This window comes from Scomber japonicus, chromosome 7, assembly GCF_027409825.1.
Source record: "Scomber japonicus isolate fScoJap1 chromosome 7, fScoJap1.pri, whole genome shotgun sequence".
Taxonomy (NCBI): Eukaryota; Metazoa; Chordata; class Actinopteri; order Scombriformes; family Scombridae; genus Scomber; species Scomber japonicus.
This window is the reverse complement of record NC_070584.1, coordinates 14,992,639-15,015,798: the sequence shown is the minus strand read 5'-3', so window position 1 is coordinate 15,015,798 and position 23,160 is coordinate 14,992,639. Positions and strand designations below refer to the sequence as shown.

Sequence of the window (23,160 nt, the reverse complement as noted above, 5' to 3'; positions counted from 1 at the left end):
CTTGGACTGGCAACAGGAGTGACAATCAAACAATTTTCAAACATTTCAAAGCAGACATTTCCAACCATGTTTAGCTTTGCACGTCTGGTGCCTTATTTTAAATTGAGCGTTATGTCTCTGTCAAAAAATAATGTTTTTATTACAAATTTCTCCAACATGTATCATATTCCCTACTTTGCCGCTGCCACAATTTTACCTCTGCCAGCTACGTCAAAGCAAGCTCAGGAACCATTACGTCGTCTGCAAAACAGACGCAACGTGGCAGAGAGACTACAAATAAGTAAGAGCTCTCCTTGGACCCCTATTTTCGGTTTCGATAAAGTCCTGTGGTTGACTAGAATATGTTTTCAAATACAATAGATATCTTATATTCAAACGACCTAGAAAGATACTGAAACTTAAAATAAGCTGTGAAATTTAGGTTTTTGCGATAAACATCCCGACTGACTGTGCTTCCTTGTTGAGTTAGGGTTTCGCTGCTGAGTGGTGCATCGTCCTGTATATTGACGATCTACAGTGGTTGGCAGCCAATCCGGAGACAGCGAGGAGCCGTTGAGGTTTGAATAGTCCTCTGAAAACAGCGGCAGATGACAGCAGCTTGCGGCTCTCGTCAACATCGTTGTAGCTAGATTTGCAATTTATCCGTTAGCTGGCTACTTCACATCGCCTGAAAACAGCTTTTTTGAACACCAACTTTGACTCCTATCGTCGACTGAAAATGTCTAAAAAACAGATTTACTATTCGGACAAGTACACCGACGAAGAGTTTGAGTACAGGTAGCTATGGTTAGGGTTGTGTGTTTTTTTCAAACGTCAACGTTAAGCCACCGTCAAATTACGGTAGCTCAACATAACATTAACGTCTGCTGGTAACTTCTATTTGATATGTCAATTTAGTAAAAGGCGGCACGGGGATTAAGTGTGTCGTTTGTAAGTTATTATATATTGATTAACAGAAAGGATCCGATAGCTTCAGATCCACGTAACGCATGGCAACTGTTAACGCACACGTCAGTTTTTGAACGTTTAGTTACTGTAAAATTAATTAGTTAAAAACAACAAGTGAAGCATAGCATCGTTATTATCGTAAATTGAGGCTTTGGGCATTAAAGTTTGACCTGAAATGGTTTTCTTAGCCGTCCTGTTTATATAACTCATTTTCAGTGCTCTGGTGGTGGATCAGTTTTGTAAATCATGTCTCTCTCCACAGACATGTCGTGCTTCCAAAGCAGCTGTCCAAACTGGTGCCCTCCTCCCACCTCATGACAGAAGACGAGTGGAGGGGACTCGGGGTGCAACAGAGTCAGGGCTGGATTCACTACATGATCCACAAACCAGGTGAGTGACCACTGTCTTAAAGGATAGGTTCACATTATCTGAAGGCTGTCTTATAATGTACTACTACTCACAAGCCCATATGAACATTGAACGAGCTACTGATGCCTGCAGCCCTTCCTCCTGTTCATATGGGTTGTGGAGGGATCTCTTCTTGTCATGGCTACAAGAGATAGGGGACACAATCACAGTCCTCTTGTATTAGTGCACTGCAAGTGTATTAGTGTGAAGTTCAGCCAAAGCAAATGTATAGTTTCAACAAACAGAATTTTTAGAACCAAATTCACTCTTTGTGTTGCTGTCTCTGCACTGTAGTTTTACCAATGAGGGAATTTTGCATTAAAAAGACTTTGGAAGATTCATACTTGTTTTGTCAGCCTCTGACTCCCCATCTTTGTAGTCGGCTAGGAAGGAATCTCTTAATGATTAGTATGGAGAGAAGGAATGATAACAGCAAATAGTTTCTCTATCTGTGTACATTTGGCATTTGAATATTATATTATAATACACATGGAACATGTCTCTTGGTCAGCAGCTAACAATTATTTTCTTTTATTGATTAATCTGTTGATCATTTTCTCAATTAAGTAATTGTTTGGTCTATAAAACATCTGCAAATGGCGAAAAATGTTGATTGTTTCTCAAAGACCAAAGTGACGTCCTCAAATATCTTTTTTCTGCTGACCAACAGTCCACAGCCAAAGACATGTAGTTTACTATCATAGAGCTCATACATGTCATGTTTGAGAAGCAGGAATCAAATAATCAGTTTTTTTCTTTAAAATGACTCGGAACGATTAATCAATTATCAAAATAGTTGGGAGTTAATTTTCTGTTGATTGACTAATTGTTGCAGCTCTACATATATGAGCCTATCCTTTTAATAGCAGATGTCATTAGGCTTAGATGGACATGGATCACAGTAGTGACAGTGAGTGTACTGTATGGTGTAATCACTGAACTGTAGATGATGCTGACAAACACTTCTTTTCTGCTTTACTCTCCAGAGCCACATATACTGCTTTTCAGAAGACCTCTCCCAAAGGATTAAATGGGAACCATCTGTAAAATACCTGCTATTCTCTGTGTGGATTTGTATTGTCTTTTGACCATACATCTCTCCCACATACATCTCTACATGTGTTCTTATGTATAGTGTAGAAAAAACCTTAATTGTATTGTTTTTTGTTCTTTCAAACTCCCTCAATTTATAGAGGTAAATGAGAGAGTAAAATAGCTTGATTCCACTGTGAATGATAACCTTATAAACAGCAAGGTGAAAGTTTACCTGTCAATTGTACATTTTTAATACATTTTTTAAATGTCTGTTATTTTGTTGAGATTGATTTATTTACTGAGTGGTCATATGGCCATGAAGTTTTATTTGTCTCAAGTCCACGATTATCCTAAAAGTTTTCTGTGTTTGAACACTTGCTGTTCTTTAAACTTATGTTTGTTTAATGTAAATATATTATTTCTAGATATTATACATTTTGACAGTGAGCTGTGGTTGATTCAACACGTTTGTTGCTGTGAGGGAAAATAAAATGTACTTCTTCACATGTTTCCATATTTTTGTAAATAATAAACTTGTGTTTGAGTCTTTTTTGTAGGAGAGGATGTTCAATCAGAAACACTGACAACTAGCGGGGTGACAAATTCTGAGTGTCTTATGCCCAGGGAAAAGGCTGGAGCCCGAGCTTTGTGAGCTGTCACTTTCTCTGGATTATAAGTTCCAGGACCAGGTTTCTTGGTAGCATCTCTGGGAAAACCGTGACGCCCCAGCATGGAAAATGCTGGCTGTCGGGGCAGATAAACACTTGGGTCTGTACTGTTGTACCTGCAAGGCCCTGGTGTCTTAGCTAAATCCATGGATGGCCCTCCTGTGCTGAAAGCACCTGCCATGGTGTAGCTCGCACTGGCTGGCTTGTTCGGGACTTGAGGGCCCATTAGTGGAGGGAGACAGTACTTGTTTGGAGCAGGTACTGAATCAGTGCTGCGGTAGTGTGTGCGGGAGCCCATTGTGTAGGAAGGGGGCCTTCGCTGGAGGTTGCATGGTGGAGCTCTTTCAGGGCTGTATGCACCTGGTCCAGGTGTCTGGAATAGCTCCTCTAGTGAAGAGAAAACAGTTGAAAAGTATAAACCATCACTTCAGCACCATCTGTGCCTGCAAAAGGGCTCCAGATTTTCAGTTACTACAGATGACAATGGAGCTCTATTAGAAGTGTCAAAAACAGATGTTGGTTCATTGTCACAATAGTGGAGTTAGGAATTAGGCTGTTATTGAAATGACTTGATGAATCTTTCCACAAAAAAAACCCAAAATAAAAATGTGTTATGAATAGGAACTTACTCTGTGCTTTCATTCTGCCCAACATCGAGTATGCAGGTGTGCCGTCCCTTCCAAAGCGGGTCATTTTTGCATCAATGGAATACTGAGGCCCTGGACTGGAGTCAACACAATACACTGCAGGGAAAGTAACATCTACCATAAATCTAATATCACTTTTCCTCTGTCGATTTAGTTCAATCATACATTTCTCCAAAAATAGACTGGACTAAAGTTAATTTTAAGGGCAAAGGCTGAGAAATAACTACACAATTATGAGGTGTTGTCTCCCCCTATTGGCTCAGATGTGATGTTACACCACACTGGAGTCATACTGCTCTGTTTAGCCAATGTGATGTATTTGAGAAGATGAAATCATTTTCAAATATATGCCTCTATATAAGTTACTGTAAAAAAAAAAGAAGAAGTGCTTTGTAATATTTGTGTTGATACCTCTAATACAGTTTTTGGTCTTCAAGATCAATAGCTGATAACAGTAGAAGTTTATAGTAGCTCATAATCATCCTTATTACAAGTGAGAGAGGGGCTCACTATTGTCACTCATCCTGGCATGGAAAGAGTAGGCAGGGCTGGTTGGCTTGGTGAAGTCATGGCCCATAAATCCAATGGTGGGAGGAAGCCCATAGCGCCCAGGACCTGGCCCTAGATACGGAAGGGAAGGATGTCACACAGATGAAGGGCCTACACACTTATTCACTTTCTCACATACAAATTAGGTGCCATAGATAACATTTACACTGCATAAATTACACAGATGTTAAAGTGGCAGCAGTTTTAATGTAAATCATGGCTTCTGTAATCTATGGAAGCAGCTGGAATTCCTCTGCAGCTTTATTTTCAATAGAAAATGAAGGCTGAGGGTTATTAAGTATATTCCAGCATCAGTCAGTGAGTAATACAGTAATGTGGAATGTCTAAATCTTCAAAATAATATTTTGGGTAACCTGTTGTGAACTCTGATATTAATACTACAATGGTAATATAATAGGCACAACAATAACAAGTAAACCTAGAGAAAAGCATTACATCAGCCAACAAATGTTCAGCAGAGCAATTGGGAGCATTTTATTATTTGTCTTTTTACAGAAAAAAGCTAGTCCTGGCAAGTCTGCACACTGAGACACCCTCTCATTTCTGTCTTTACATAAGGTGTTAAGTTACTGATCATGCTGAGTCACCTTTGTAAGAATTTATCTTCCATTAATGGACTTACCTTTTTCTCTGCCTGCAATTGCTGGATACTTTTTCTCCATTTGGCTCTTTATAAAAGTGAATGATCCTTCAGGAATCCCACAGTGACAGCAATACTACAGAAATATCCAACAACACTCTGGAAATCCCCATAGCATGTAAATCATAACAAGAAGCAGAATGAGAAAATATTGACTGATTATTGTAAAATCATGGAAAAACTTCAAAGCCGTTCCTTTTTTTTGTGATCCTTACCACAGATACAGTACATCCCCTTGAGACAGGCTGAATACTTGAAATGTAAAAGTCATAAGATGAGCATCAACACCTTACTCCTTAATGCGTGCCCACCTGGAAGGTCTTTCTTCAGACATCACAGTGATGTTTCTCCAGGATCCAGCATGAGGCATGCACTGGCTGTCACTGGAACCCAGAACCCTGATGATCCAGAATCAATCCCTCATTTCCTCTGAAACAATTAGGAAACCTGAGACCTATAATACATATCAAAGTGTCAACAACAGAGCAGACTACGCTCTGGATAGGGTTTATCTATCTGCCCATTTGCCGAAATGCTGGTGACAGGTGAATAGCCTGTTCCTCTGGAGAGGTGGATGTATAGGTGCACTCAGCTGGTACTTAGGAACAATGTCATCACTCCGATTCACTCTCATGTAACGCTAGCTCCCTCTGAAAAACCATGAAACCAAGATCCCCCTCTCCCTCCTTTCTCTTTTCACTCTTTCTGCTCATTGCAGTGTGGAGACGCAATATCACTCTTCAACCATGCATGCAGTTACCACGGAGACTGCTGTGGATAGACTTTGCAGCCAAGGTCCCCTGCACTGCTGGCTTTATTGTCACTACAGACACACTTTTTCCATTCAGACTGGATGGTTAACTGCATGTGCACTGCATCTACTAAGAGCTTTGAGTTTCTGTACATTTTACCTCAAAGTAAGACTGCACATCTTTAACTTTGCAATTATGACATACACTTTTCTTTACCCCCCTACAAACACACACAAAGCCTCAACATATGCAGGGTTAGATGCAGTGCAGCACACCTGGGGCAGTTACAGGCCCTGCCTATCTAGTCATAAAGTGCCAACATGTAGCTGGAATACACTGCTGGAAATTGAAACTAGCAACCCTGTGGTTTCTCATCGGTTAAACCAGTTACTCAGATGCAGCTACAGTTTATCCCTCTTTGAGCTACTCTAATCCCAGTGATGATTTGTAGTTGGGATTTTAAAGGACTTGTTTTAAGGCCCAAGCTGCCAGTTGCCAGAGGCCACAGTAACCAAGAGGGGTGACAAGTGACATGTACAGAAAACAAACATTAAACTTTAACAGGGTCTAACTCCCTCCCAGCTGCTGTTTTGGTAACCCGAATCTGTTACGGGCAGTGACGTAGATACATTTGTTGCACACACAAACTTAAAGATGTGTATACAGTATGTACAAATGGATACACACGCATACATGTTTTCTGTCTCTTAGGGTCAGAGAGTCAGTTATCAAAGCAGAGGGCCCTCTGAAGCAGGGTTGTAATACAGCTCACTGCTGACAGGAAATTATCTCCAGACTTAACTAGCCGTTCAAAGGAAATGGAGCAACACAGCTTTCATAAAGTGCACTGCAGATACATGCACTGTGGTGCATCTGCAGAGATTGCACTGTTCTAAAAAGTAAAAAGGCTTATGGTGTTTCTTTCCTGCTGTAATACAAAGTTTACTGGCAAAAGCAAAATACAGAAGGAGGAAGAAGATTAAACCTGGGCAACCTGATTAAATACATGAGTTCTGCATCAACACTTGAGTGTGTAAACATAACCAAAACCAAAACCCTGGATTGTATACAAATTTTATTCTCGTTTGTTTAAAAAGCACAATATTTGATATGAATATGGGCTACATTTAATCAAATTTGGTACATTTACAGAAATCCAAAACTTCATTCTTGATTTTTTTTAAGGTGATTGCTTCAAGAATCAAAATTTAACATAAACAAAATAGCTTATGAACTGTACAATCAAATCTCAAGGTAGGTATGGTGAAAGGTGGACTTGAGAGTAGATGTTGGTATCTTGGTGAAAAAAAAATTGAGCTGGGGGCGTCCTGGTGAACCAGTGATCTAAGATGCATATCTTATATGAAGTAACTGTGAAATTCATGGTTCAAGTCCGCCAGGGACCTTCGTTGCATGTCAGTTCCCTTCTCTCTCTCTCTCCTTATGTTTCCTGTCAATCTCTACTGTGCTGTCTAATAAAGGCAAAAAGCCAAGAAAATCTTAAAAATGAAAAACATTTCAGCTTATGTTTCTGTAAAGCATATGGGTAGCATATGTCTTTTTCCAGCAGGATACCAGTACAGGAATTTCATCAAACATTTCAGTAATTGGGTTAAAGCTTGCTATGAAAGACAAAAAAAAAAGCCTCTGACAGCGCAAATCTTTTCTTTGAACTGAAAGAATCACAACGTAACAGGGCAAAAAGTAGACTGTATGGGCGGGCAATGACAACAAAATAAAAATGATATGACCTCTAGCTACAAATAAATACCACAGATAGAAAATATAACAAAATATTTTGCTTAAAGTCAGGTGTAATTACAAACATAAATACTTGATTATTTCTTCTAGTGATTATAAAGGCAGTACAGTGAATAACAAAGACGCTATGGTGCCTATTGGTGACTAGGAGTCTGGAGGAAGAAAAATGGAAGTCTGGAGGACACTCATACACAGTCATACATTGAATCAGACACAGACACACACACACACACACACACACTTATGAAAGCAACCACACTGACTTGTTTCCATTCATAACAATCTAACACCTAAAACACATACAGTCTCACACAAAGTCACACTCTCATTCTCCTGACTCCACCGTCTCTTCCTTTCAGGCTGAGAAAGTCCCAAGTCTCTCTTCTCTTTCCATTCACTAGCATATTCACAAATAATGTACAATTTGGAGGTGGGTATGGCTTCACTCTGTGGGCGTTTCTGTGGATGACAGAAAAACAGGACACATTTTTGTTGTAAGAGCATCTTGGACACTGAACAATATCAAGACCTGTGAAGAAACAATCCTGTTCATTTCATTCATAGGAACAAAATGTCATACTTACAAAAGACTGACCCATAAATGCTTTTAAAGCCTGATATAGCTTATTAGTTCCTTCATTCCTTCATCATCCTCAATACTCACAAGAAAACCAAATATATATTCATTTGCATTTGAAAAAAGTCCCTAACAAATGTATTTACTCCTGTTTCGAGCAATTTTTGCTAATAATTACAATGTCTGGCAGTTATACTATATTCCTTAGTCTTTCTACAATATGAAACAAACACAAATGTATGTCATCAGGAGAAACAAATGAGCTTGAGGCTGAGTGCTACAGATGAGGTAAGCGGACAAACATTGGTTTTGGTCTTTTTATGAAATGTTTTGACAATAAGAAACACATATAGCTCGTACCATCGCTCAGGGCTGTTCCTTGTGTCCAGTGTGGGTAGCTGGGTATCTGCTGGCAGGAGTAACTTTTGCTCTACACCCTCCCCGCCTTCAGGAAGGTCAAAATGGTCCCCTCCCTCTGCATCAGCAAGGAAGGGCTCGGTGTCCGGGTCATATTCATAGGAGTAGTAGGACACCTCTGCCATCGACCCCTGCTCCTCTTCACCTGGAGAGATCAGGGAAGGGGTGAAAAAACAATCAGTTGCATTTAACCAAAGGTTGATGAATTAACCCTTCAATGGTAGATCACCATATCTGATATACAATGAAATATTCTTGATTCCATTGCTGAAGATTAAAGTGTTCATCGAGATATTAATGGCTTGTGTATCTCACACTCTTCAGCAGCAATACCCCATCACTGACAGTAGGTGTCCCTCCCTGCTTAAAATGTTGCATTCTCATATAGCATGCTGCTTCAAAATCACTTTTTTTAGAAGATGGTATAGCTTTATTAGATGTTCATTGTATATAAGCACCTTATATAAGTCCCCTACAATCAGATTATGCTTCTTTAAAGTTTGCAGTACACAATGGACTTTACCATGATGTCTAAACACACACACAACACGCAAATCATTTGCAAACAGTTTATCGTTTGAGAGGGAAATTAAAATATTACAGCAGACTATATGCAAATAATACATACATTAAATTCCTGAAAAATAAAATGTCAACCTAAATGAAACCTGCAAGTCTTTGTATCCATTATATGTTGTCCTCTGGTACAAGTTCACTAATAAGACAAGTCTGCACAGGGAAGCTAATTCCAGAGCTTCAGCTTCCTCCACTGTTCCAGTGGAAAGTGTCAGTTCCTTGGCACAACCCGCCTTCACCTATTACACTCTCAGTGCACTTAGCGGGCATGTCGTCAACATTCTAATGGTTTACAATGACAGTGTTTTTACAGTACTTATTCAATCTAATCACCCGAGGGTTATCATATTGTAGGTGAGTGTGTGTATCTTTGTAGGTGTGTTTGCCTGTGTGAGCATGCAATATGCGTATGTGTGTGTGCATATATAGTTATATATGTGTGTGTGTGTGTATGTGTGTGTGTGTGTGAGTGCATAACAGCATTCCTGTGGTAAGTGTGAAGCGTTAGCTTTTGTACTAAGGAGACCTTTGACTGAGAGCAGCTTTGTGAGCTGTAGCTACTGGGAGCTGCAGGCTGAGAGACAAGTCAGCGCAGGCTGTGCCACATCACACACACACACACACACACACACACACACATACACACATACACACACACACACACACACACACACACACACACACACACAACTCAAACATATATATAGGTAGACCTTAATGCATTTAATCTGCAACAGCTCACACATTACCACATGAAATCCATGCACACCCTCTCCTGCAACTTGTGAATGACTGCAGCGCCTTTTTTGTTTTCATTGCCAAATGTAACACAGCTACATCCTCCCTCCACACACGGCCAAACATCCTATCAAGAATTCTCTGGCTGCCTCTCTGGAAGTGGCAGCTGATCTAAGCTCATGGCAGAGCAACAATCAAGCCGGCAGTGTGAAACCTATCCTCCTATTTATCGCAACGATCGTAGACATGATGTGGTGCCAGGGGAATGTGGTGCCACACACCACACCTACACTTCTACTTTCCTCCTCTCATCCTTTCTCTCTGCTCTTCTTTCTCTTTCATCTTGTCTCCCATTCATCCCTCTTTCACTAGCTTTCTCCCCTTTCTTCTCTCAGTTTCGCCCCCCCCCCACTCTCTTTCATTTCTTTGTCTCTCACTCTGTAAATCTGTAAACTCCCATTCCCCCTCCACACACACTCACATTCATGCACGCATGCACGCACACACACACACACACACACACACACACACAAAATTATAACATGTAAATGTATATACACAACATAACAGTTACTTGCATGTATCAGGTGACAATATGCCTCAAATTTGACTCACACACATTTAGCTGACACACATGCCCAGATTGACTTAACTTGGATGCAGAACCAGATGACTAGAAATGCAGCATTGAGACAGTGGACATCACATGTTGCTGATAAGATAAAAGCTATTGTATATTTAATTCTATTTATTTATTTGACTGTGATAATGCTCATGAATTAACGGGAAAAAAGCATGCTAAGGTCATTTTCATCTGCTATCTCTAACCAGATGTTAATGAGGCAACGTAAAATTTGAATCAAATAAATAAATAAAAATGTATGCAGGAAATACAGATAGTTCCTGCCTTGCCTGGTGGGTTCAGCTGGCCTTAGTGGGGAGATGGAGGGAAAGTGGAGAGACAGAGAGAGGTGAGAATGTACATAGGAGATGGGAGGTAAGGTGTGGTAGACCAAATTACCTGTGTGTACAGGCACTGAGGGCTGCTCAGTTTCCTGGCTCGCTATTCGTTGCCTGTCCTCCACCGTGGTCTCCACTGGAAATACAAACACAAACAAACACACATACACACACACACACACACACGTTAGATTATTGGCATTTATGTGGCCACCACAGCACCTAAAAACTAATCATGGATTCAAGAGTTTCAGTGTTGCATAATCTAAATACTGCCCAGAAGCATTATCCACCCCACTGAGCAACACTTCTTGGCAAAATAATGATGTACGCTGAGTCTTAGCTGAGGCCTGCATTAAAATCTTTCTAAAAATAGCAGGGGCCAAACCAGGGCCAGGGGGGCCATGTGTGGAAACAAATTGTATCTTTTTCCTTTTCAGAATGGGGAAATGGTGGCATGGATGTCCCCACACAACCATACACAAACAAACAAGGTCAGGGAGCTGAGCTCTAAACAAAAATGCAATCCTTTTGATAATCTACAGCATGAACCCACTTGGCACAAAGTGAGGTCTTTTCCCACCAAAGTTTTGTCTATGCCTTTTCCCAATCTGCTCCAGAACATGAAGGCTCCTTTGTTGTTGGGCTGTGCGTCGGAAAGGAATGTGACAAGGATTTCAAAGGGCTGGACAAAAGCACTCTGTCATTTGGAGAGAGCCCTGTAATACAGCAGAGAGTGAGAGAGGGTGGTGGCGGGGGTGGGTGGGGGGGGGTTGCGTCAGGGTAGCTCTCCTCAAAAAACTTATCCAGTAATCAGTTCAACACCTGAACAGCTGTTTCCATAGCTCAGATCATGGCACACATAAATGAGCATAGACACACTTGGAGATGTTAGCAAACAGACAGACACGTCCATTGGACAATTACACACAAAGTTACAGCACATACACTTGTTTCCTGTATATGGAAGAAAGGTTCAAGCATATGCTGTCAATGTTGTACAGTTTACTCTAGCTTCAATAGAAAGTCCTGCCAGCTATTCCCTGCTCTGAATTTTTTTAACTTACACTAAACTAATGCTGGACTTGATAAACAGCGGTGTCAGATTTGAGCTGTTCCACATCTATGTAATTATTTCCATCTATTTCCAGTAGTGTTAGCCTGATTTCATTTCACTATAACCTGACATTTTATCAGTCCTTCCAGGAAATTGCGATCTTTGAATCACAATTATTATGGTACTGTGAATTCTACCGATCTGCAATACTTGCGGGGACTTCCAACAATTTCTCTGCATTAAAAGGTACTATTAAGAATATTCTGATATCAATATGTCACCATGAATTTAATGTGTATATGTTTCAATGAGAATGAAAGACAATTGCGAAAACGTCCATCAATATCCTCCATTTTGTATTGATATTGTGTGAGACCGGGTTGAATTCACAGGAGTTCGGCTGAGGTCATTACAGCACAATATAAGCCTTTTTAAACAAAACATGCTCATTTACAGTCACCTAGTCTCTTCAACCTCTCTTCTTATACAACAAGCCTGTTGACCGAAAAAAAAACCTGGCAAAACAGGAAGTGACAGGATTTATGGGAAATGCATTATCTTTTTCCCCACCCACATTCTGTTAACACCCGCCCCTACCCTGCCTCTGATTGGCTCTGACCTTGATACTCTTACCCCAACTATCTCACTTCTCATGGTTAGACCTTATCAACCTAAGCAACAAAGGGACAGAGAAGTATTAGCCAATCAGAGGCAGAATAGAGGCAGGATTTAGCAGATTGCAGGTGGGAAAAAAATAAGGCATGGGATATTTGGTCTTATCATGAGAATTAGACTTCCAATTGCTAAGGCTACCTACTTTCTGCATCAGTCTAATCAGAACAACCAACAAGAAACATCATTGCATCACACATTCAAGTGAAATTACATGATGAAAGTGAAGCCAATGAAAGTAACTGCAAAAGACTGTGCAAAACAATTCTCAAATGTTTTAAATGACAGTGTAGACACACCACCACCATTTTCTCAATTTCCTGCAGTTCTATCTTAAACATAGCCAAATAAAAACAAACAAACAAACAAAAACCCAAAGAAAAGTCACAGAAATGTTTGCAAATTGCAAATTGCAAAAAAAAAAAACGCTCCTAATGCTGGAGGGACTGATTTTATACCTTTTATACCTTTACACATTGAAAGACACATGTCAAGTTGTTATTTCTGTTTGTTGATTCATGTACGTGGACCTACAACATTTTTTCCCACTATTTTTCTACGGTAGATAGGTGGTCAGCTATCTATCTTGAAAGATAATATCACAATTCTTAATCCTGCCTACTAAACTACTAAACGGATTGGTTGACTGTTTGTAAAGCTGGAGGAAACAGTCATCAAAGGGACCTTACATAAATCGCTGGACAAATCTGACATGTGGTTGGACATTCAAAGGTCTGGAACCAGGCTGGAGTAGTGTGTAAGCATCAGCACGAGATAATTATGGACTGCTGTGAGGCAGCAGTCCCAGACCTCTGAACTAAGTATCAACTAATGTGTGAGAGTTTCTTACTTTTTGGACACTGGGACAATGGAACTTGCTTGATGCGTGTCCCGTTTCGACAGGCAAACACCTCCATCTGACACTGGTTCTGGTAGAGCTGCCCATCTGATCCACAAACCGGCTCCCCATCGTAACCGCAATCCCTGTAGCAAGTGCAACGCTCAAACTGCTCCTCCTCCAGACAGCCAAACACATTGTTGCACTGGCTCGCCTGCACAAAACCTGCAGAATCATTTCTTTGTCAGAGACTGTTGGAAGTCAGGTGTAAGTGAATGATAAAGGACATAGCATACATCTCACCTATCCACTGATTGGTTGAACTCTCCACCTCGTTGCAAGTGGGTCCATCACACAGCTCCCGTGCCAGTGGACTGCTCTCGCTCACGTTGTAGAACCGAGTGGCCTCGAAGGCTGCATAAGCACAGACCCACACCAGCACATTCACACATCCATACACACAAAACAATGATGATGCTCACCATAACTGACTCATAAACTAGAAAAATTCCAATTTCCACAAAAAGAAAAAAAAAAAAAGCCACTTCATAAATCAAGGTGAGTTAGACAGACGGTTTTCATGCTCTGCAACTTTTTAAAGAGCAGTACTTAAAATATTCATCATAGGCACACCTGGTTCATAGTAGTCATAGATCTTGACCGGAACAGGTGCTGTCTTGCCCACAATGTATTCCCTGACAGCTTGGAAGGCCACACACGTCATACACTGGCTGGGGATCTGAGATGGGGTGACAAACACAGAAAAACACTTACAGGAAACATGCAGTTGGAGACAGATGGAAAAATGCAAACATACACACACACACACACACACACACATTTCTCCCCAACCTTCTGCAAACACTGATGAGGAACACTGTCCTCATCCAACATCATTACGCATAAATCATGATTTTAAAGATGACTAAATCATGAATTTAGATTTAACTCACCTCATCAAAGTAGAATAACACTTTTCTCCCATTTAGCTCGTATCTCTTCAAACCCACTCTCTTGTCCATCAGCAGCTGTTGAGGAAGACACAATAAATCAGGCAACACAGAAAACAAACAACCACAACTGGATTTAGGAAATTCTGCTTTGTAGCCTTAAAACGTTAGATCTTGCTTAGTCCTGGAAATTGTTTAGAAATTCTGTTGTGTGTGTTGTTGTTTAAGGTGGGTAACATTTTTGTGATTTTGTGATGTTATAAACCAGCTCAAAGTTACATGCCAACATTTCATTTAGTATACTAACAATTAAACAAGCAACAATCTATTCATAAAAAAACAATAAGAAACTCACCCTTACCTCTCCCTCATGCATTACATGTGTCATATATCTATAGAATAAAATGCACATTCTGGCTGGTGGTGACTACAGCTGGCTGTACATTTGATTCCAAATAGCATAAATGGACATAAGTGGTAGCTGCTGACATGGACATGATTAGTAATCAGCACCACAGTGGACTGGACAGCTCCGTGTCATGCCAATAAAAGGTTTAATATTTACAGATTAAATATAAAGTGTTAAACAAAAACACTGGGTTATGTTAATCCAAGACTCAAGATAACCCTAATTAACATGTCCAAATGCTCCAAGAAACCATGAGGAAATCCCACTTTGCACATTCCAGGATCTCTGCTGTCATAAATCCTTAATCCCCATTGTGTACATGTACACTTCAAGTATATTAAAATGCATTATGTTGTACAGTACCCATACCACTCAGCAGTCAAAGTCCACCTGGTCTGCATTTTCTCTGTGGGCCACAACAGGAATGTAAACCATATGCACTCCAGCATGACGTGACAGCTGGGGTGGAAAATGTATTGGTCACTAATCAAGGGCTGGGACTATAATAGTTGAAATCCACAAGGCATCATGGTTTTACTCTGGGATCACCTGCCCAGTGTTTTCTATTTAGTGTGTACCTGGTATTGTGAACCACATACACAAATGTATAGCTGGGTCAGACCAGCATGACCATATCTAGTAAATATGAGAGTGTATGAATGAGTAACGAGGAAGCTGTTTACTGCAAATCCGAGTGTGTGTGCATAGAAAGCCAGTGGAGTTAATTCCCCCCACAGGGGGATTTTTTATTCTGTCAAAGGTGGCAGCCTTTGGACAGCAGGGGTTTATGAGGTGCTCAGCCTGAGCTGGCGCCACCGAGACACACACATGCACAGCACTCTGTCTCTCTCTCTCTCTCTCTCTCTCTCTCTCTCTCTCTTTCTCACACACACGCACACACACACACACACACACACACACACACACACACACACACACACACACACACACACACACACACACACACACACACACACACACACACTATACAATTGGTCTCTGTTTACGACAGTATTGTTTGTCTATCTAGTAACAAGAAATTGCCAATGAATTCCCATAGCTTAAATATTATACCCACGGTGTGTTCTGGGTCGTTAAACAAAACTCATTATATTGGGTGATAAGATGCCATGGCTGTGGTAGCTCCCAGTCAGTCACTGGACTAATCATTCATGACTACAGCATCCATGCAAGCAACTAGACATGACTGTAGAAGCCAAGCTTGCCACCATAAATTGAGGAATGTAAGTGGCAGTCGGGCAGGCAGCAGTAAAACTCCAAGGGAGGCCAGCAGGGGTGTAAACTGAGCTTGTTAGCCACTACAACTCGGGTCAGCCTCAAATGACACATACCCTGTGGTATATATGTGCATATATGTGTGTGCATGTTTAACATCTCCACAGGTATCCACAGAGGTGGCTCTTTTAGGGATGGAAGCCTGCAGACTAAGGCCCTATAACTGTCTAGTAATGAGGGACAAACTTATGATGGGTGGCTGGGGGGCTGACCTGTATCTAGCCCTTATATTTCCCTCCACTTTCTCTCTCTTTCCATCAGTAAAACCCTTCCTCAACTGACCCATCCATCCTACCCCAGTTACTCCTATGATGCAGTTCTTCAGTTCTTCAAACAATATAAGTCGGCCCATTGTGTACTTTACAAAAGTTTTCTTTAATGTCTTAACCCCACATGGCATAAGGAGGTGTGTGTGTGTGTGTGTGTGTGTGTGTGTGTGTGTGTGTGTGTGTGTGTGTGTGTGCGTGTGTGTGTTTAGACTTGCAGACCTAGAGAGGCCCAGTGGCCTATTCCCCCGAGACATTGTAACTCTACATGGCCTGAACTGGCTGTTCTTTTTCTTATCATACCTAAAAAAAAAACACCATAAAAAGACCCTCACCTTAATGACCACTCCCCTGACTGCTAAAGTACAAACATGTGCAGATTCCACATGTGTGTAACACCCAGCACTTAGAAGGCCTTGTCCCCATTTTAAGGAAGCGAAGTCTCCTGGAGCATCACAGAGGAAATGTTTTTCCTGTTGTCCCACACAACTTCTAACAATGTTGAGAATGTCAGGTAAACACTCAACAGTTTCCTGCTCTGACAAATACTTACATCAAAACACCTCCAGGTGTACTGCAAGAATAATATCCATATCCAATATGTGTGTTTGTTTATGTGAGTAAGCTCAGGGATGCATCGTGTGGGTGTGAATGTATACATATGGGTTTGGTGTTTTCAAAGGAGTCTGCAAATGAAACAGGAGGAGGATAAATTCCATGACATACTGTTTTTTGTCAAATGGCCTCCAGATGTGGACGCATCTGTCTCTTTCTACCTGCCTTTCAGTTTGGCCACTTACTTGCCTATCTATCTGTGAGCCACTAGGAACAACAATGATGGGTGTCGCTGGATCTGTGTATGTTCAGGATGATGTCCAGTCTCAAAACCTTTGATAAAGTGTGTGTGTGTGTGTGTATGTGTGTTAATGTAATTACATACCCGCTCTAGACTTTCCACATCTGCTCGGAAACCAGAAATCATGGGAACTTCTATGACAGCCATGTTTGATGAGCCTGAATGCAGCCACCTAGACAGAGAGTTAGTCAGGATGAGGTTTTGGGGTACGAGCTGTAGCAGCAGAGCTGTGCATATGTGTATGGTCAGTTTCTGTACTTGTGCACAGTGTGTGCATTCTACCTAGCACAAACTTCTAAGGAGATGTGGAAGTCCATTTTGTCCTGGTGGGCTGCTGGGTCATCATCGTCGATGGGTGCCCGCCGCTTCCGGTTGAGCTCAGAGCGGTTGTCGGCACGGCTCCGGGAGCGCGAAGTAGGATGACGGGAGGAGGGGGTCTGTAGGTGTCGTTCCTGAAAAGGCTCTTTCAGGTCCACCTTGAGCTGAAAGGCTGGCTTGGATACTGGGTCAGGTACGTTATACGAAACATCAATCTACAGGCACACAGAGAGAAGTGGTTAAAGTGTGTTTGAAAGCAGGATTTTTCCACAGGAAAAACGAAACAAAGACGGTGAGGTTTTTGCCTGCTGGTTTTCAATGCCTGCTAAATTCACCTTTCCTTTCACTGTCTTGGTAGTTCTTTCTAACTAAATATTTCCCTTTGTGATTAGGACATTAAGCCCTGAAGTGGTATTCCCAATTTGGGATACGGTGGATATGACCAATAACACATATTATATGTCATATCAGCTGACAGTTTGTCATAATGCCTGCTCTCAGAGCAAATCTTAATTTGTTTGCCAAATGTTTGGTATGTGAGGCAGCAATCTATAAAATAAATATGAATAAAAATGAATAAATCATTTTTTCTATGAAAAAATGAATATATAAAATGTTGACAACTGTGAAAAACATAAGTTTTGGCACCAAGGACTGGCAACAAACTACTTAGAATGCAAACGTTAAGGACCTCCGGACTAGAAATTCAGGAAAATAAAGAAAAAAAAACTTTTGAAGCATAAACCACAAATCATATTCACTGGACACAAGACATGCATTCAGCAGACTACTATTTCACCCTCAGGACAACTCACTGCTTTGATGTGCTTTTTAATTTCACAGAAGATTATTATTCCCAGAACTGTACACCTTCTGAATAAATCATCCAGTCTGATTTGAGACCTTTGCAAAGCTACTAAATGATAATCCTTAGGCACAGGATATATACTCATCACATACAGTATGTCTACAAACATACACACAGGCTGGTCTCTTTGATTGCCCCGCTCTTGTATTTCATTAGAGCCCAGGTGCTGCTGCCCCGAGGGGCTGTCAGAGGGGTGTGTTGACGCACAGAGAGGTGTGGATGGAGGGAAAGAGGGGAGAGAGGGAAAGTAGAGAGAGGTCTGAAGAAAGAAATTGTGTGTTTGTGTGTGAGAAACTCACTGAGGAGAACAAGTTGGAAGACGTTTTAGGCATTGCACAGAAGAACACAACATCCACTGCTGTAGCTGGCTCTGTCTCATGCACATGCATGTTTCCAAAAATGGGATTGTAAACATCTTTGATTACATATGCGTTATCATGTATACGTTGTTTGGTTTTCATGTGGACAAACTTTTAAACATGGGTGATAAGAAGTGAAGACAGATCATCATCCAGCAAAGAAAAAAAAATTGACTCCTATTGTTTATGAAAGGGGCTTTTGTTTGTCCGTGACAAGGTAGGACGTAAACAGCACCCTGTCCAGGGGACCACAAGAATCAACAGGAATGATCAACACATAACAAAACAATTGGCTAAACTCTACCAGATTACTCCAATTTACAGGGAGAAATTTGGGCATTACGGGGCGACAGCAACTGACTCTCCCCTGCCGGCAAATTCTTGCTGTGAGCCGATGAAGTAAGCGCAGCATTACAGTTCCTTTTTGGGCAATGTTCAAGACTGCAAACGTGTCTGTGTGTGTGTGTGAGCTTGTGTGTGTTGCACTACAATACCTGCATAAGACAGCAGCCTTCTCCTTTAGCGCTGACGAAAAGGCCTGTGGGGATACTGGGAATCTGAAAGAGAGAGAGAGAGAGACAGAAATAGAGAAGAAAGAGGAGAAACAAAGAGAGTCAGAGGGGGCAGGGAGAGGTGAATGAGTCATTTATCAAGTGAATGAATGCTGTAGGCTGCTGCACTGCCACTAGTGGTTCCCTGGCTACTAACCAGCAGGCCTTAATTGCCCCCAATTAAGCTGACACCACTAATCTCAGCAGAAGAACATGCCCGGCAGAGAGGATGTACTGCACTCTCACCTGAACTGCTCTGGCTGACCTCACACCACAGTGCCCTGACCGAGGTAGTTCATGCCCACACTGTAAAGTTTGTAATGTGTGGGCAAATAGGCCCATAAAGCACAGTTCTTAAATCAGACAGACCAACAAGGTGCTTTTGGGAAATCCAGCCCATTTAAGCTGGGTTTGGTTTGGCAGTGTATTTTGGCTACTAAACAGCCGGACATGGAAACAGAGATTAATGTTGAATGCCAGAGTGTGGCTCTGGTAAATACACACTCATCAGTCACTGTAATTAAGAGGGAAACATTACTAAATTGCATTAAAGTGCAGTTCCTCTTGAGTGAAATGACCCCTCTGAAGTGCTCAAAAGCATTTAACAAGCTGTCATTTTTAATATCACAGTTCCACTTCTTTATATATTAAACACATGGATTATGTCTCATCTGCACACACAAATGAAGTACCCTTAATAAAAAACAAAAGCAAAACAATGGATGTGTTTACCTTGGCGCTCTGAAGGAGTTTCTTATTGTCCCTGTTGAGCTCAAATGTCTCCTGGAAGTCGAGGTTGGTGGAGGCCAGTGAGATGGTGAGGTTGACCCCTCCAACATAGGACAGGATGGCGTACTCTGATAGAGCTTGCAGAGCTACACATGTGTCCTGGTACGAGAGTTTTAAGAAAAGTCAAGTTTATACTGATGCTGCTGCATGTACTGTATGTGATCCAAAAGGAAAGAGAAGCCAAGAAAAAGGGGCTACCTGTGTGGAAGAGAAGCCACCCAGGGCATTCCTCTGCTGGGAGAGCCATTTGACCACAGGCAGGGCAGACGCCACATCGCCAAGGAGGGTGTAAGTTAGAAGGCCATAGGCTGTCATCTCCACCTCTGCTGACACCACTGTGAACAAACATCAGGATTCTTACTTGGTTTCTGAGTTTTATTTGGAGAAATGTGTACCAGGATGACAGGAGGAACAGAGTTTTACTATTCATTTTTACACAGGCCTCTTTGTAACAAGTATAATAGGGTAACAGACTTGTACTTTATGTACTTTTTTCCAATAGACGGTACATACTAAATTCTAGTAACTATTCAGTGTACCTGACTGAGAGAGGCCATCACTGAAGCCCATGAAAGTGTCCTCATCTGTCATAGTACTGCCGGTCAGGCTCCAGTGGGTGAGTCCATCTGCAGAGACAAACAAAGTGAGATAAATACAGAGAGGGGGGAGAGGGCATCCTGTATCATATGAATCACTGAAATAACATTTTAATTTTCAGCATCTTTCAACAACCATGCAACTGAGTTCTGTGCCTTTATTGTGCTTGGCAACTAAAATAATTGTGATCAATTGTCCTCCAACTTCCTCCAAAGTCAGACAAATCTGCCAGAACTTGCAGAATTTTAACGTCAAGAGGAAGAGAGGGAAATGGCCAAAGGAAACCAACATAAAGATAACAAACTGAAAGGGAAAAGGGAAAAGGGAGGAGTGGACTGAACCACAGCTGAGGACCAAAGAAGCTTCTTTCACAATTGGTCTTGTGCTGCTTCAAAAATGTAACCAAAGAAACAAGCTGTGTATTAATACATTATTAATATATATTCTCACTGTGATTGTCTTATTACAGAACACACCTCCATCCAACAGTGAGTTGTTGCTTGTCACCTGTTCATACATTTGTTTCCCAGGTTAATAAGATCTAGGGACAATGAATGAGCTTCCAGTCATTAGTAGTTAATCTCACAGTGATGAGTACCTTGTGTGATGGCCATGTGGTTGAGGCGGCGCAGGGCAAGCGGGGCATAAGGACTGCGTAGTAGAGCCAAGGCGTATGCAGACAGGGCTGTGGTGTAAGGGTCATCGGCAGAGTAGGTGTTACTCTCCAGGAAATCCTTGGCTTTGGCCACTGCCACCTTCTCTTCCTGGACCAGGTAGCACATTATACAAAAACAAAGGAATATGTGACAATGATAATGATCGAAAGCTTAAAACATTGCAGAAGTGGACTTTTCAACAGTGGAATTCTTGTTTTGGGAGTGTTGTTTACAATATTGAACTAGGACTGACTATCTATATTACTTTCTAGCTTTGGCAACCAACTTTACCCACTGGGATCATCAGATATGCCTCTTACATGACCTTTGGCAACCCTTTCCTAACACACACACATATCACTGCCATTCTCACCATCTATATTATATTTTAGAGGTTGCTCTGTCCCCATCCACGCTCACAACCATCTCCTCTGCTTGCATGCAGTTATTGAATAAACATTCATTTTGGCCATTAAAAAGTTGAGAGTAGACTTTCATCTCATGCAGATGTGACCTTCCCCTCTCATCCATGAGATGATAGGCCTCCAGAGCCACTCACTGTAATTGCTGCAGTCATCTTTTAATTAAGTGAAATTGGAAGGGGGATGGAGTGTCTGCTTTGATGTGAAGGATACCTTTTCGGTTTTTATCAGCTGTAAAAGGACAGATTCTGAGAAGAAGCCCTTTGGGATAGATAGCAGACGAAAGGAGGAGACAGATGGATGGAGAGGAGCCAGAGAGAGGAGATGCTAAATAAAGAGTCAACTATGTGGACAATTTGAGAGCAAAGACAAAAACAATCTGAGGTTAAGAGGTTTTCATAATGATGACGACAATCTCAGCAGAATTCCTTCTTGTCATTTTATCATGTCTTTTAGTGATTGAACAGTACATATGATTTTTAATTATTGAAGAGTGAGAGAGTGAAGAAGTCTAAAACAGAGAGAAAAGTAGAGTGCCAATGCGAAAGGTAGAAAGGAGAGAGAGAGGAATGCAACCAAGGTGTCTTTCACAGGACTCAATTGTCTCTGCACGTCAGCCTGAATCTTATGATGTAGTCCAAAACGTGATTAGATTAGCAGCACTGGGGCATAACAAATATGAGTAGGCTGACTGCCAGCACATCCATCTTCACAACTATCAGGAATGCAGCAATACGTTCACACACGACTCAGGCTGGGAGGATGGGCTACAGGAGTAATTGGTTCAAGTGGGATGGGTAGTGCACTACATGTTGCTCTTGATGATTAAAAGACTCACTCCTTTTAACCCACTGAAATTATGAACCAATTTTTAAACCACTGCATCAAGTGTAGGTGACATTAAAACAGTTTAGATAAGCACTAAGTAGTGTCTGCAATGGAGCGGCACTGCACTGGCTTTGTTGGACTGCTTACCTCTGTTGTTATCCCTGTCTCCAAGAGAGCTGCTACCACATAAGCAGTGAGTGAGATCTTCCCATGGATCCCTCCCTGTAGATGAAAGCAAACATTAGCTTTAACTTAATTTCATGATACAGACCTCCATCTTGTAAGATTCCAAATGAATATCTTCAAATCAGCTTTCACCTGACACACGAACACACTGAGGACACAATTATAAAGAGGAATTTGGTTTCATAAAGTTTAAAGGGGCACATGAGTGATTAAGGATTTCACTTCTATGAAGTTGAGGGATTTACGAGAGACAGATTTTAAAAAGAATGGTCAAAATTGAAGCAGCAGAGGCCAAAATAATTTGACTTTTACTTCTTTGTATGATCCAAGCTTGAACAATAACACTGGATCCTAAACTTCATACATGTTAAAGGTTTTCATCTTTCATATTCTGTGTACTCGATTTATAACAGGTTCTGTCAAATATTTGAAGTCTAACTCAAGATAACCCTGATGACATCAGGGATGAAAAAAAAAATCCCTTCTCTTCATGATGGATAGTATTTCAGGACTTCATAAAAAAATTGTGGCTTTCACATTTCATC

At 41.2% G+C, this 23,160-nt stretch overlaps 3 protein-coding genes across 3 annotated transcripts in view; 1 reads left to right on the top strand and 2 right to left on the bottom strand.

Moving 5' to 3' along the window:
- Nucleotides 1-575: 575 nt before the first annotated feature.
- On the top strand, nt 576-2,895 carry cks2 (CDC28 protein kinase regulatory subunit 2). Its single transcript, XM_053322045.1, has 3 exons — nt 576-777; nt 1,211-1,338; nt 2,343-2,895. The coding sequence occupies exons 1-3, from the start codon at nt 719-721 to the stop codon at nt 2,384-2,386; spliced, it is 231 nt and encodes a 76-aa protein (XP_053178020.1). The 5' UTR covers nt 576-718; the 3' UTR covers nt 2,387-2,895.
- A 22-nt stretch (nt 2,896-2,917) lies between these two features.
- Nucleotides 2,918-4,938, bottom strand: odf3l2b (outer dense fiber of sperm tails 3-like 2b). Its single transcript, XM_053322044.1, has 4 exons — nt 4,899-4,938; nt 4,217-4,327; nt 3,689-3,802; nt 2,918-3,449 (listed from the first exon to the last, which is right to left on the bottom strand). The coding sequence occupies exons 1-4, from the start codon at nt 4,936-4,938 to the stop codon at nt 2,959-2,961; spliced, it is 756 nt and encodes a 251-aa protein (XP_053178019.1). The 3' UTR covers nt 2,918-2,958.
- A 1,856-nt stretch (nt 4,939-6,794) lies between these two features.
- cpamd8 (C3 and PZP like alpha-2-macroglobulin domain containing 8) overlaps nt 6,795-23,160 on the bottom strand; it is a 40,687-nt gene continuing 24,321 nt past the window's right edge. Inside the window, exons 30-44 of the mRNA XM_053321977.1 lie at nt 22,577-22,651; nt 21,122-21,287; nt 20,466-20,552; nt 20,125-20,261; nt 19,870-20,025; nt 19,081-19,143; nt 17,324-17,574; nt 17,126-17,213; nt 14,218-14,292; nt 13,898-14,003; nt 13,568-13,678; nt 13,277-13,489; nt 10,759-10,833; nt 8,367-8,568; nt 6,795-7,888 (exon numbers count right to left, since the gene is read on the bottom strand). Coding sequence (XP_053177952.1) covers nt 7,888; nt 8,367-8,568; nt 10,759-10,833; nt 13,277-13,489; nt 13,568-13,678; nt 13,898-14,003; nt 14,218-14,292; nt 17,126-17,213; nt 17,324-17,574; nt 19,081-19,143; nt 19,870-20,025; nt 20,125-20,261; nt 20,466-20,552; nt 21,122-21,287; nt 22,577-22,651 — 1,806 coding nt within the window. The 3' untranslated portion in view covers nt 6,795-7,887. The remainder of the gene's footprint in view (nt 7,889-8,366; nt 8,569-10,758; nt 10,834-13,276; nt 13,490-13,567; nt 13,679-13,897; nt 14,004-14,217; nt 14,293-17,125; nt 17,214-17,323; nt 17,575-19,080; nt 19,144-19,869; nt 20,026-20,124; nt 20,262-20,465; nt 20,553-21,121; nt 21,288-22,576; nt 22,652-23,160) is intronic.

Coding starts and splice junctions, on each gene's coding strand:
- cks2 (XM_053322045.1), top strand. CDS start 719: ATGTCTAAAAAACAGATTTACTATTCGGACAAGTACACCGACGAAGAG. Junction 778..1,210: donor GACGAAGAGTTTGAGTACAG/GTAGCTATGGTT, acceptor CTCTCTCCACAG/ACATGTCGTGCTTCCAAAGC. Junction 1,339..2,342: donor CTACATGATCCACAAACCAG/GTGAGTGACCAC, acceptor TTTACTCTCCAG/AGCCACATATACTGCTTTTC.
- odf3l2b (XM_053322044.1), bottom strand. CDS start 4,938: ATGGAGAAAAAGTATCCAGCAATTGCAGGCAGAGAAAAAG. Junction 4,328..4,898: donor AATTGCAGGCAGAGAAAAAG/GTAAGTCCATTA, acceptor TTCCGTATCTAG/GGCCAGGTCCTGGGCGCTAT. Junction 3,803..4,216: donor TGCCAGGATGAGTGACAATA/GTGAGCCCCTCT, acceptor CTTTCCCTGCAG/TGTATTGTGTTGACTCCAGT.